A 13,797-nucleotide genomic window follows, 5' to 3' on the forward strand; every position below is an offset into this window, starting at 1 on the left:
GCCCCCAGGCATCCAGAGAACGCCCCATGGTGTTCCCAGAAGATGCAGTGGCCCATCTGAGCCACGTCGCAGCCGGTGGCCTCTCTGTGACCCTGCCTGTCCCCTAATCTTTGGCGGCTGAGGCAGGGGACCTCAGTGAGCAGAGAGGCAGGGCCACCTGGGCCCGGAGGCTGCCACACCCACAGACGTACAGTTGTTCAGGAAGAGTAGCACCGCGAAGCCGAGCGTGGCGGTGGCCAGGAGAATCAGGCAGACGTTACAGGGGATCATGAAATATCGCACCAGCAGGGAGAGCCCGTGCCGCTGCCGGGGGTCCCGCTCCAGCGGCAGTGGAGGCATGGCCCGGGATCCTCAGCCCCCACTCTTGAGGCGTGGGGGTCCTCACGGGGTGCCCTTGGGCCTCTTCGGTGCCACTCGCCCCATTCTTGGACCCCTGGGCCAGTTGACAGCAGCTATATTCTCAAAGTTCAGCTCCAGTCACAGCTGGGGAGTGGGGGGCGCCGGGCCCCCTCCACAGCCCTTGAGGCTCATAAAGGGAGGTGTGCAGAATTCTCCCGGAGTAGAAATCCCAAGTTTGGGCTCGCAGGGAGGTGGACGAGGAACCGAGGGCCAGCACCACCCCTGCCGTCCACACCGGCCAGGGCCTGGGCCGGAGGCGCCAGCAGCTCTCCGCGGGGCTCGGGCTTCCCGGAGCCAGCCTCGGGGAGTCCCGCAGCCCCGGATCCTGCCCGCGCGGCCGCCCAGGAAAAGCCGGTCCGAGTGGGAAGGGCGGCGAGCGGCCCCTCGCCCGGGACTCGGCGGGTCCCGGCTGCTCGGTCCCCGGCAGAGGCGGGAGCGGCGACGGCTGCGAGCGGGAGGGGCGAGCGCGCCTCCGGAGAGAGAGAAGAAAGAGCCGGCCGCGGGGGGCCGCGCCCGCTCCCCGCGCCCAGGCCGGGGCCGAGGCGGTGAGTGAGGGGCGAGGGGCGCCGCGGAGGGAGGGCGGGGAGCTGAGACAAAGGAAGACGCCTCCGGGGACCCCAGCGTCCGCGGGGAGTCGCGGCTCGCGCCGCAAGGAGCATCGGGCGGATGAGGACGGGAGGGCGACGGCACAAAAGAGAACGCAGAGGCTACGGGCGCTGGGGGACGGCTGGGGGCACCGGGGCTGGAAGGGCGCAGAGGTGGGGCGCTGGGGCTGCGGAGGGTGAAGGTCGGGATGGGGGCTGGGGTCGGGGCCGGAGATGAGGGGGAGCGGAGGCTGGCGCTGGAGAGAAGGCACGTGTGAGGTCGGGGTGGGGGGCTGCGGAGTGGGGGCGAGTAGGTGGGCGGGACAGGGTCCCCTCCCGCTCCCACCCGGCTGGGCTGGGCTGGGCTGTGCGTGTGAGCGGCGGCGCGGCGGAGTGTCCGAGGGTCTGTCTGTGTCCCCGCAGGGGGGATCGGCCTGCACGAAGTACCCGGTTTCTGGGCTGCGGTCTGCGTGCTACCGCGTGTGCGTGTCAATGTCTCTGCTCCTGCTGGCGCGACCCAGGCACTGTGGGGGTAGCGTCTCCAGGTACATACATACACACAGGTGGGGAGTAGGCTGGGCTCAATTCAGAGGGTGCGCCACCCCTCCCTAGGACGTGACAGCAGCACCTCAAACCATCCGCACACCCCCAACTCGCGTCCGCGAGGTGACAGGATCATAAATGAGTCCCATGTAAATGAGCGTTATGCAAATAGTCGCGGGGCTCCAGGTCCAGACCGCAAGCCTGGAGCGCCCCCCAGAGGCCTTCCGGGAACGCCGAGACCCTGACGTCACAGAGGGCCAGGGCGCGCGGCCCACCTGGGACTCCCGTCCTCCCCATCACGTGAGCATCTGCCTCACAAACATGTCCCTGGAGTCCTCCCACACACACCTCGCTCACTCCCCGCTCGTCAAGCACCTGCCAGCCAGCACCCAGCTCTTCAGGTCCATCTCCTTGGACTCCTTTCAGTCCTGTGCCCAGACACACTAGTACCATATCCTAACAGGGTCAGCCCACCCTGTCCGGGTCCCCAATCATCCACAGCAGAGGTCTTCAAACCTCTTGGTGCCCTGGAACCTGAGGGTCTACTGAAACCTTGCAGGAAAAGTCAATACACAAAGTGGTCCCCCCCCACCCCGGGCCGCGATGGACCCAGGGTAGCAATCTGTCAGCCCACCTGGAGACCCTGCCCTTGGCTGGCCTCACTCTCTCCTCAGGGGAGCCTCCCACCCCCTCACCTCACCTCACCACACCCTGGCACTGCCCACACCACACTGAGAGTGGCAATGCCCCGGACTTGGAGCACCCGGGGCAGGGTCTGACTTTTTATCTCCTCCGGGCAGAGCTTGGCCCACAGCCCAGAACTTGGTGTGGTGAGCCCAGGCAGTGACACATTTCCCATTTACTTCTCACTGCAGCCCCCAGGATTGCAGTTGGAATCCCTCCACTCAGTGAGGGGCCCACAGACAGTGCCAGGGTTTAAACCACAGACGTATGCACTGAGCACACACCCGCACAGGAGCCCTGTCTGCTGCTGCCACTGCAGCTTGGGACATCTTGGGTGGGCCCTGCTGGAGGAGGGGAGGCAAGGGGACGAGTGTGGGAGGGGCAAGCCCTGGGATCAGGGGGAGCCCGTGCTGGCAGGGCAGGCCTCCCCCAGGTGGAGACCTGGACTCTGCCAGCAAATGGGCTGGCCTTAGGGCTCACGTGGTGGTGGTGGCGGTGCGCAAGGCCTGTCAGGTCTGGCCTGGGGAAAGGGGACCCGCATGCAGCCCGGTCCCTCCCAGCCCCAGCCCGAGCCTGAGCCCCCACAGGGCTTGGATGCCTTCAGAGAGACAAAGAGCCATTGAGGCCTCAGAGCCAGCTGGGGGAGGGGAGCTCAGGCTACCCGGGCTATTTTGGGATCTTCAGACTCAAAATCATTCAGCCCTGACCAGGCCACGCAGGCTCAGACCCCAGGAACAGAGGGTGCTCCGAGCCAAGAACCGGCCCCACTCTGGGCTTACACACAGCAACATGCTACTGCTCCCATGTGTACACACGCACTCGATGTCCCAGGTCTCACGTACGCAGATACATGCACACCCACTCACCAAGTCTGCACAGGCACTGGGTGTCACACACTCACCTGCGTGCACACACACTGCACGCCCTCATGCAATACAAAACTTGCCCCTCAGTCACACAACACACACTGGGCGTGCCCCCAAGTACACGGTGTGGTTGCGCCCCTCCAGGTGCTTCCCTGAGAAGGAAGATGGGGAATGGAGTCTAGAGAGGATGGGAAGTCCTACCGACTGCCCCCCGCCGACACCTTTCTTACGCAGATGACCCCTCCCTCACTCCGGAGGGGCCGGGCCCAGATCCCCCGGAAAGGAGGGGGTGGGGGTGGGGCGGCACCGCCCTCCCGGCGGCCAGCACACACCGCGCGTGCGCACACACCTTTAATGTCGGGCCTCGCGGCCGGCGGCGCCTCGGCTGGTCCCGCGGAGCGCGCGGTCCGCCTGTCCCCACCGCCGGGACCTCGAGGGTACCCCGCTTGTGTGTGAAGCGCATCGAACAGTCGAGCGCCGGCCGCCAGGCGGCCCGGAGTCACAGGTGTCTGGCCGCCCCGGTGGGGGAGGGGAAGAGGACGGGGCAGGGCGGCCCCTTCCCCCAGCCCCGGCCTCCTGGTGTCCGGTCTCAGGCTACGGCCGTCCCCTCCCCCTCGGCCTCGGCAGACAATGGGCGTTTCACGGCGGGACGTCGCTGCTGGCCCCGGGCCCGCCGCTGGGAAGGAGGCGGCGTCCAGCCCGGGCCCCGATCGCCGCCTCAGGTGAGGCCGAGGCCGGGAGGCGCCCAGGTTTGAGTCCGCTGGCTGTGTGCCCACCCACCAGCCCCGCGGGCAGGGCCCACACCGCCGGGCGGTGGGATTGAGTGAGTGTTTGGGGACGGGGCTCAGCAGGGCCAGCTCGTAGGGTGGCGACCGCTGGCGGCTTGGACGGCAGCTGCGGCCGCTGACCCCTGGCTTCCCTCCTCCCTCATTACTCAGCCTTCAACCCTGCCCGGGGCCCAGCCTCCCTCAGCAGCCCGTCTGAGCTCCGGGGGTAGGCTCAGTGCAGGAGGTGTGTCCCGAGTCGGGTCGGATTTCTGCACCCTGGGAGGGAACCCTGTGACAGAGAGAGCACTAGAGGTCGGAGGGTCGAAAAAGGGGTTTGCACCTCCGGACAGAGGCAACTACAGAGGCCCAGGGGAGAACGGGCTCAGGAGGCCAGGAGGGGCCAGCCTGGTGAGGCCTCAGGGCGACAGGGGCCATGGGCGGGTCCTCCGGCCTGGGGAACGCTGGGAGGAGGGAGCCCAGTCCAGGGCCTGGACACCTGCCAAGACATAGACTGAAGCCAGCAGGGGGCGTCAGACGAACAGAGGAGGGGGACGGTAGGCACCTGCAGAAAAGCGGGCCGCGGTGGAGCTGATCCATGCCTTCGGTCCCTCCCCTCCAGGACAGCCCCAAATCCACCTCTTTCGGCCAGGCCCTGCCCATCTCCGGGAGGAAAGAGAAAGCTGGAAGAGCCAGGGTGGCACCCACGTGTGCTCAGTGCCTGGTGAGTGGAGACCCTGTGTCCTGCTGAGGGCCAGGCCAGGCAGTGAGGGATGCACAGTCCAGCACAACGGTCTGAGTTGGGGGACGGTGCTTCCTGGAGGTACTGACCGGCTGGATGTCAGGATGAAGAGGAGTGACAGACAGACACACCTACTGGAACCAGAAAGTCAGGGGACAAAGGGGCAGAGAGACCGGCCAGACAGGAGAGAGCCGCAAAGACGGAAGACCAGGAGATTGCAGACGTAGGTGCAGACCAGGGTGCAGGCGGAGTTTCTCCTGTGGGGGAGGGTGACCGGGACCAGCAGCCAAGGCGCAGTGTCAGGTGGGAAGCCTCCTGCTCAGAGGGGAGGGTCCCCCTCTTCCACCCCGTGGGCTGTAGCTCTTGAGTCCAGGTTTCCAGCTCTCTGGCCCGCACCACGCCCACAGCTGCCTTCTCCCGCCCCTCAGCCAAGCCACAGGGGCTACCTGCTGTTCCCTGCATCTCCAACCTTGTGCTGCCTTCCCTGCCCGGAATACCCTTGCCCCTTGGCCTTCGCTCCTCAACACACAGCTACACCTGGCCTCCTTGGAAAGCCCGTCCAGAACCTCGAAGGGCCCTGTGCAGGTGGCAGCGGCAGCCCTTCCAGCGGCCCTGTGAGGATCTGCTTCTGGGCCGTGGCAGATGGGTGGCTGAGGAAGGAACCCACGGATGGATTCACAAATGGACCCTAGCGACCCTCACCGCCTCCCCTCCAGGGACAGAAGTGGACGTACATTGCTCCCCACTGGTGGGTCAGGGACAGGCCACAGTCTGGCCCAGATGCTGTGCTCTTATTTCGCCCTAATGTACACGGGAAGCCCGCGTCTGTGGCCAGAGGGACAGGCTGCCTGCTTCTGCCGGGGCCAGCGTGGGGCGGCCCAGAGGCAGCTGCCAATGGGAGGGGCAGGGAAGCTTCAGGCCCACCTCAGGCCAGAGGCAGACCAGCCTCTCCTGACTTGCCACACCTAACCCCTAACAGTGCCAGACTCAGGGTCCGACAGGTACGAGATGGGACAGGGAATCGAAGTGGCCCCAGAGACTCTTCCTGTCCCCACCACAGTCCTTCCATCTCTGGCATTGAAAAACCCAGAGGCAGAGCCCACAGGAGGCAGGGCCCAGACCTCGGCCGGGAACAGGGGGGTGGGAGGAGGGCATAGCTGGACACTGGGGCAGCAGGCAGGAGATGGGAGCCATATGAGGGCAGAGGGCTGGAGCCCTGTTCCCAGGCCCCCAGGGACACAAGCCAAGGTTGCCTGCTACCAGTCTGCTGGCAGAGCACCTGCAGGGTCCCCTCCCCAGGCTGATCCAAGGGTGGCAGGAACCACAGCCCAGCTGGGATTTCAATCAGAATCGTGTGCCGGTTGGTACACCTGAGGCTGCAGGCACACGTGCACACGTGCAGGCCACACAGCTGTTAACAGCAGGCTGCGTGGGAGGACGCAGAGCCGGCCGCTCCCATGCCTCTATGCCCTGGTGGGGAGGGGAGTGGGCGGGGCCATCTTCCCCTTCCCAGGTCCAGCTGTAAGCAGCCCCTGGCAGGGGGCCTTCCTCAGAGGAAGTTCTCAGGATCTGCTCTGGGGGGAGAGGCCCCTTCTAGGGGAGCTTCCCTCCCCACTGGAAACTCCACCAGAGGCCTAGTCACCCCTGCCCGGCTCCCAGCCACAGCCTGGGACTGGAATGTGATCCGTCCTGAGCCCCAGTGTAGCCCGTGGGGGCACGGTGCCCTCTGATGAGCTGCATCAGTGTCACCAGGGTGCTTGTCACTAGGGTGCGATCTCATTTCTGAGATCCCTGTTGCTCTTCAATGAGAGGCGGGCACTCTCTGGGACTCTGGGGTGTCAAGGGTTACTGGGGCTATTTCAGTGATTGTGCCTGCAGCCCCCCAGCCCGGCTGGGCCTTGGGGGCCTGTGTGAGGAGCCATGGTTCCCCTATCTCAATGGTGGGGGGGCGGCTGGGGCCAGCAGAGCAGGACAGGAGACGGAGACCAGTTTTCATCCCCCCCCCCGCCTCCCTCCCCAGGCCTCTAGGCAAGGGTAGAACTTGGTGGGGGGGGAGGGCAGTTGGCCTGGAGCCCGCAGGTGGAGGCAAAGGGCTGGGGCAGGTGCAGGGGCAGGAGAGAGGCCTGTTTCTGCAGCTGTTTTCCACCTTCCTGTGGTGATGGGGGTGGGGGCAGGCTTTGCTTCTCAGGGGGCTGGGGAGAATTAACCCTTTAGGAAGGAAGCAAAGCAGGCTGGAGGAGGCTGAGCTGGCCTGACTGTAGCAGGGTGATGGTGAGAGTGACCTCTGGCTAGATCCACGGCCCTGAAGTCTGGGCCCACTCCCCTGCTAACCTTACCTGGCAGCCCCATGCCACCCTCTACACTCCCCCCACCTCAGCCTGTAGGACTGGCGGGGCAGGGGGGATCTAATTTCTCCTCTGTGCACGTGGGTCCCAGCACCCCCAGAGATGCTGTAAGGGCACAGGCAGGCCCCACCGGAATCCACTCTGTCCAGCACCCTGGGGGAGGCCGGTATAGACAGCGGGAGAGGGGAGGACAGTTTCAAAACAACTTTTTTTTTGCATTTCCAATCTGCAGGGGAGAATGGAGACCAGGGCTGTTCTCTGGGTGTGGAGCAGGGGGATGGGGTGGGGTCTGGAAAAAGCCAAGAGCTGTTTCCACTAGCTCAGTCTGGCGCAGTGAAGGGACTGGATCCAAAGGCCTTCGGTTTCAGGAGCAGCCCCCCACCCAAGCCTCCTGGGGCTGCCCCAGGGAGGACACCAGCCAGCCCACCGTGGGCCCAGGGGAAGTCAAAGCCGGCACAGGTCCATTCTAGCGCTGACTATCTACCACGGACCCCCAGGTGGGGAGAGGACAGGCGGGCGGTGAGGGGGGGCGGTCACACCCCACCTGAGCTGATGCCCCACCCCTGGCTGCTGGAAGGAAGGAGAAAGCCTGGGCGGGCAGCCTCCAGCCTGGGCCTGCCTGGGGGAGGGGCTGAGGGCGCTAGGCGGGTCTGGAGGGGTGGGGTGAGAACCTACAGTCTGGAAGAGGGAAACAGGGACAGGAAGCAGCCACCTCCCACCTCAGGGAGGAATGTGGCGGGAGTAGGACAGGCTCAGAGGACTTGGGGGTACAGAAGCTAAGTGCCAGACAGCAGAGGGAACCCGCCCAGGAAACTCCCCCTGGACTTCTACCTGCCCCCGCTCTGCTTCAGGGAGAGCCAGTCCCTGCCTGGGGGTGTCTGCAGTCCACATCCAGCTCCGAGGCCATAGCGCCTGCACCAGTGCCGGGCCGGGCCGGGACCCAGCACCTCTCCAGCCTGAGCTACATAGGACTGCCTTCCCAAAGGCCCTAGAAGGCTGGCCTGGCAGGGAGGAAGGGAGGGAGGGTGCTCACTGGAATCAGGCTGGCCAGGCTAGGCCATGGCCGCCAGGACCCCGGCCTTCAGGGCTGGGCAGGGCTGAGCTGGGCCACAGCCAGACTCACCGACCCTGTCCCTGTACCAGACCTGGAGAGGGCAGACAACACTTCCTTTCTCTGCTCCTGGCTCCTAGTGGGCAGGGAAAGGCCTGGGGAAGGGCTCCAGGCCTGCATCCCTCCTAGGGGCTTCAGGGGGCCCCAGGACCAGTCTTCATAAGGTGGGGGAGGGGAGGGTGGTGGGAATGTATGGGTGCTGCCCAGACCAGGGCAGAGTGGCTGAAGGCTGGAGGAGATGCCTGCTCAGCTTCCAGCCTGGGCAGGCTCATGGTGCGTGGGCGGCTGGCACTGGAAGAGGCCAGGCCACTTCCCTGACAAAGCAGGGGGCGAGGGGCTCCTTCCTGAAGAGGCTGCTCGGAAGCCTCTTCACCCACAGGTGGCGCAGAGGGAGGGACACATACCTGTCTCAGTTATGCTTGGAATGTGGCTCCCCAGGCGGAGGATTGGGGAGGAGCTTCCTGGGGGCTGGAGGCTGGGGAAGGGGCCCAGAGCCAGGAAGACCCTGCAGGCCCTGGGGGAGAAACTGAGGAAGGTAGTCCCAGTAGAGCTGGGGCCCAGGTGGGGATGAGCTGGGGGCATCCGGGGAGGTGGGCCTGGCAGGATGTGCCCCTGACCTTCGCGGCTGTGGGCCTTTTGGGGGCCGGGGAGAGGTGTGTTAGAGACAGGGGTCTTGGGTGGTCTTGGGGTGACCTCCACAAATCAGTGGCTGCCCAGCCTTCACTCTGGGCCCTGTGGGGCAGGGGCAGCTGTGGGCTCTCAGGAACAGAACAGGGTCAGAATCAGACAGGGAGGGGTCATCTTAGTTCAAGCCCTGCCCATCCCTAACCCTAACCCCTCACTAGGGTGAGGCCTTGTCTCCCTGGAGAGCCTGGAGTGGGGTTTGAGGTCCTTATCTCCCACAGAGTGGAAGGCGGGCCCTCCTCCCAGCCGCACCTTGCTGGGGGAGGTGGGGAGAGGACTGTCTCTTCCCCAAGCCTGGCCCCAGCTCCAGGGGGCCTTTTGCCTCAGGCCTTCTGGAGGCTCAAGGGGGAGGCACCCCCATCTAACTGGGGTCCCTGGGATGCACCCACCCTGCCCGCAGCCCCTGCTCCTCAAGGTGCCCCGGTTTGCTTCCAAAGAAGGGATCCGTGTCATGGGCTCAAAACTTCCAGGGCTCCCTGGCCCCTTGCAGTGGACCCCAAGCTTCTCACTCTGGGCCCCTCCCCTCCCTGGGGGCTTCCCCTCCACCCTGGCTCTACCACAAGGCTCCAAGCAACAGTGAAGGCTACTTCCTTTCCTTTTCTCTCCATGAACCTCCTTCCCCAAGACCCTCCTCCTGGCAGGCCCACCCCAGAAGACTCTGGTGGCCTCGGCCCCTTCTGGGTGCTCACCCCATTGCTACACACTGGCCTGTGGGTCCCAGCACCACTCTCCCCCACCGGCCCAACTGGAGCTGGGGGCCTAGCCCGGTCCCTATCCTGGGCAGCCGGCACACAGAAGGTGAAGTCTCGCTGGGAGCTCTCCCTGTGGGCCCTCCTTTCCAGGTGTCCCTCTGCCCAGCCGGATGTATCCGGAACCAGGGCCTGGCCTGGGTAGAGCAGGATCTGGCAAGACGGCAAATCTTGTTCTGCCCGGGGTGGCCCTCCTGCCACACGCCCTCTGACCCCACAGAAGGCCTCAGTTACCGAGATCGTGGACCCTCAGGCTGGACCCGTCCAGCTGCAGAGTTAGTGATGTGCCTTCTTGATCTTGCAGAAACAGGGGACTCTCTGTGCCCTGACCCCTCTCCTTAGCCCCCAACTCATCTTTCAAAACTGGGCATCACACCCCACAGCCTGTCCCATCTCCATGCCGCCCTCCCATCTCTTCCCTAGACCACAAGCTTCCAGAGCAGGGCCAGGGTCTCCAGTCCTCACCTGGTGGGAGGGCCATGCTGGGACCTCCTCAGCTAAGCTGGTGCTGCAAGGGACCAGTGACACAGCCCCGCCGGCCTCTCTGTATGACGTTGCAGGCTGGGACCCTGGACGCAGCCCCAGGGGCAATGGACTACAGGCCGTGCAGGATGCTACAGGGCTCCCCACTTCAGGTCCTGCCCCTCGCCCTGCACAGTCCACCACCCAGGACCCCGCAAAAGCCAAGCCAGCACCACAGCAGTAAGTTGGGTGGAAGATGGAACTTCCCTGCTGGCCAACAGAGCAAATCAGAGGGACAGGGTCACCTTCCCAGGACAGGAAGTCAAGGACCCTTCCCACTGCCCTGGGAGGAAGCATTCTCTCCTCTCTCCGCCCTCTCTGGTACATCCCTTCCCAGGCAGCCATGAGGGGCCAGACAGGATGTGAGGGCGACGGGCAGTTCCTATGTTCTCCCTGCTACATTCCTCAGCCAAGGATCTCAGCCCCCAACTGGGATTCTCCTGGGTTGAGGTGGGTGGGTGAGCCCTGGTCATGTGATTCCTGCTCACCTCTCAGAGGCTGGGGTGGGGGAGGGGTGCTCTTGGGCCATTCAGAACGGACGCATGGGGAGAGCAGACAAGGAAAGGTTCTGTACCTCTGTGAGGGGATCCCACACCCACTCAAACTCCTGGAAGCAGCCCACTCCACATAACTGCCCCTCCCAGAAATGACAGGCCTCTTGGAACACATGGTGGGGCAGCCCCACCTCCAGCACAACCCTTAAGCCCCACCCCAACGGGTTTGCTCAACATCTGGGCCCTGTCTAAACAGATGTTTGGGCTTCTGCAGAACACAAACAACTGATGTTCATTCACCTGGTCCCAGCCTCTCTCCTAGAACAGGGAACTCCAGGAAGGGGCATGCAGAACTACAGAGGGGGAGGGGAAGAGAGAGGAGGCCTGTCCCTTTGCAGGGCTGGGACTCACTTGGCTCCAAGACAAAAAGTGGTGGCATCTCCAGGGCCAGGGTGGGGAGCGCTGCTTATATCAGAGATTGGAGCTGGGACTCAGAAAAGGAGGTTGGACCACGAGATGCCAAGTGCTCTCGCCTCCAGCAGACTCTCCTGCCCCCACGGTGCCTCCCCTGCTCTGCCCCTTCACGCACCTTCCACGCAGTGTTCCACCTCCTCCAGGTTCCGCAGGGTGATGCGCATGAGGCTGGAGTTGAGCATCAGCTCATTCTTGTGGGCCGGCCACAGGTACGGCGGGGCCGGGTTCACAAAGAAGATCCTGGTGTCCCCAGTGGACACCTGGTTGTCACAGATGAGGGGGTCTCCGAAGCCGCCAATCACCACCTTGTTGCCTCCGTCCAGCAGGCTCTCCTGGGCCACCACATCTTTGCCCTTCAAGTACCGCCAGACCCGAACCTGGGGTGGACACGGGGGGTGCGCAGGTGTCAGTGATCCTCTTCCCACTGGAGAGGGGTGGCCGCAGAGGCTGACACCTGGGCTTTTTCCTCTCTTCCCACCTCACTTGCTCAGGCCAGATGTCCAGAGTAGATAGACCCAAACCCTGGGCAGATGTGTGGAGATCTTTGGGTCAGTCCCCCAGGAGGAAGCTGCAGGGAAGGACACACACGATGGATGCCACTGCCCACCCATGTGTGTCACACACTAGGACACCTGGCCTGCAAACACACCCCTTTCCTCAAGAAGCAGCCCCCCAACCCCCAGCCACCCCAATTCCAATAACGTCCTTCTCGGCTCAGGCTGGTTACGGGAAGGGGACCCAGCCGGCTGGGGTGCCTGCCTTCCGTGCCCCACTCTCCCTATCGCCCCACCCACTGCTCCGGCCATTCTGTATGGGCAGAGCCAGGAGCAGCTAAGGTGGATGATGAAGTTTCAGGGTGATGAGCTCTAAGCTCAGGGCTCTGGGCCAGCCGGGCTCCATGCAGCCCTGTGGGTGGGCAAAGACACCATGCCCCCCGGCAGGTGAAACGCCCTCCTCCTGCAAGGCTCCTACAGTGAGTGCGGTCAAGGCAGCCTGTGAACCTCAAAATCAAGCCTGGGCAGCACAGGGCAGCCCCACCCTCCCCACTCTGCTCTTGGGGCCCTGAGGGTACCTGCTCTGACAAACCAGGCCCTGGGACGCCCATGGCCTGCTGGGGGTGGGGGGAGGAGGGTCGCAGGGGCTGCAGTCAGAACAGGCGGTCCTAAAGGAAAAGGTCCATGGGGATACGTGCCCGTGCATGCTGCGCCTAGGAAGACACCCCTTTCCTCGGGAGCTCTGGGGAGCCAGGACTTCCAGAATGGGGAATGAAAGACAATGGTGGCCCGTCCACCTGCCTGCCCCTGCTGGGAGCCTCGGGTCTGAGAAATCTGCAGGGACTCCCTCCACCCTCCAGTGGCCATGGGGAGGTGGGGGAGCCTTGGCCAACTCCCGCCCCCCACCCCTAGACACACAGTAGGCTCTAGAAGGACGACAGCTAGCAGGGGAGGGCTGGGTGGCTTTCATCGCCTCCCCCCACCCCAGCCACACCCAGGAGCAGCGGGGAGGAAGTCGGGAAAATCCAGCAGGGACTTGGCAAAGTGCCCTGGCGGTGGTGGAGGGGAGGGGGCCCGGCGGGGGATCCCAGCTGTAGCCCGCACAGGCCAGGCTGAAAGAAGCTGCCACCCCTCCCCATCTCCAAGGAAGAGGAATGATCCGATTTCTGGTCGGGGAGGTGGTTTTAGGGGCCAGAGGGGGGCAGGGCCCTGGGTCCCTTGAGCCCTCCCTAGGAACAGATTGTGGGAAAAACCCCACTAGACCTATCCCAGGGGGCTCCCAGATCCAACTGAAGGAGAGGCCAGGCAAGTTCCCCCTCCCTGTGGCCGGGGGAGATCCAGGTCTCTCAGGAGCAGGATGGGGCACCTGCCCTGCACCCCGACACTTGAGGCTCAGCAACGGCCCCGCCCACTTATCTGCTCCGGCCCCCAAACACATCACTGCAGCATGCCCCACCAGGAGCCCTGGGGTTGGGAGATAAAATATGCACCCCTCCACTCTCTCCTGACCACCCCTTCTCGCCTCTGGGGGGGGGGGGCGACAGCACTGACCACAGGCCAAAACCCCACCTCCACCCCAAGCAGAAAGCGTCACCTCCCCTCGTCCCTGTTCCTTTTCTTTGGCCGGTGGGTAGGGGGTGCGGTAGCCAAACATTCTCCCTGGGGGGAGGCGCACTTGTTTCCAGTAAGGGAGGGGGCTTGGGTTGAAGGGGCAGACACGATCAGGTCTCCGGGCCCTGGGCACCGCGAGGCGGGATGGCAGCGGCACCTCAAGAACTTTCCCTCCAGCGCTCGCGAGTTTTCCCAGACCCGGCGCCCCACGCGGGGGTTGGCGGTCGCCAAGGGAGCGGGCGCGGGCGCTGCGGAGCGTCTGGGGCTCGTTCCCACGGCCCGGGGCGGGGGTCTCAGCGGGGCGGCCGGCGTCGCGATGGCAGGACCTCCGGGCTAGGGGGCCGGGATCGCGGGGGAGAGGCCCCCAACCCAGGCTTCCAGGACGGTCCGAAGGGGGCTCAGGGTCCCGGGGGTCACGCGGGGGCCCACCTTGCACGAGTACGTGTGCTGCACCGGGTCCACGTTGAGGATCTCCTCCACGGTGCCGGTGAGCACCACGTTCGCCTCCTCCTCCCGCCTCTCCAGCGCGCGTTCGGGGCACGTCCCGTCGGCGCCGGGCAGGGCGCGCGCGGCCACCACCAGGAGCAGCAGCAGTGGCTGCAGAGGAGCCTGGCAGGACGGCCGCAGTCTGGCCATGGCGCGGGCGGAGGACGGCGGAAGGCGGCCGGAGCAAGCTCACGGGCCGGGCCGCGCCAGGGACTGGACTGGACAGGACGGGACGCAGCTCCTGG

At 65.0% G+C, this 13,797-nt stretch overlaps 1 protein-coding gene across 1 annotated transcript in view; it reads right to left on the reverse strand.

Moving 5' to 3' along the window:
• Window positions 1-13,753, reverse strand: part of AGRN (agrin) — a 31,174-nt gene extending 17,421 nt beyond the window's left edge. The window contains exons 1-2 of the mRNA XM_024760265.1: window positions 13,496-13,753; window positions 11,077-11,338 (exon numbers count right to left, since the gene is read on the reverse strand). Of these exons, the coding sequence (XP_024616033.1) occupies window positions 11,077-11,338; window positions 13,496-13,702 (469 nt within the window). The 5' untranslated portion in view covers window positions 13,703-13,753. The remainder of the gene's footprint in view (window positions 1-11,076; window positions 11,339-13,495) is intronic.
• Window positions 13,754-13,797: the final 44 nt, after the last annotated feature.

Source organism: Neophocaena asiaeorientalis, unplaced genomic scaffold (genome assembly GCF_003031525.2).
Source record: "Neophocaena asiaeorientalis asiaeorientalis breed wild unplaced genomic scaffold, Neophocaena_asiaeorientalis_V1.1 scaffold489, whole genome shotgun sequence".
NCBI classification, from domain to species: Eukaryota; Metazoa; Chordata; class Mammalia; order Artiodactyla; family Phocoenidae; genus Neophocaena; species Neophocaena asiaeorientalis.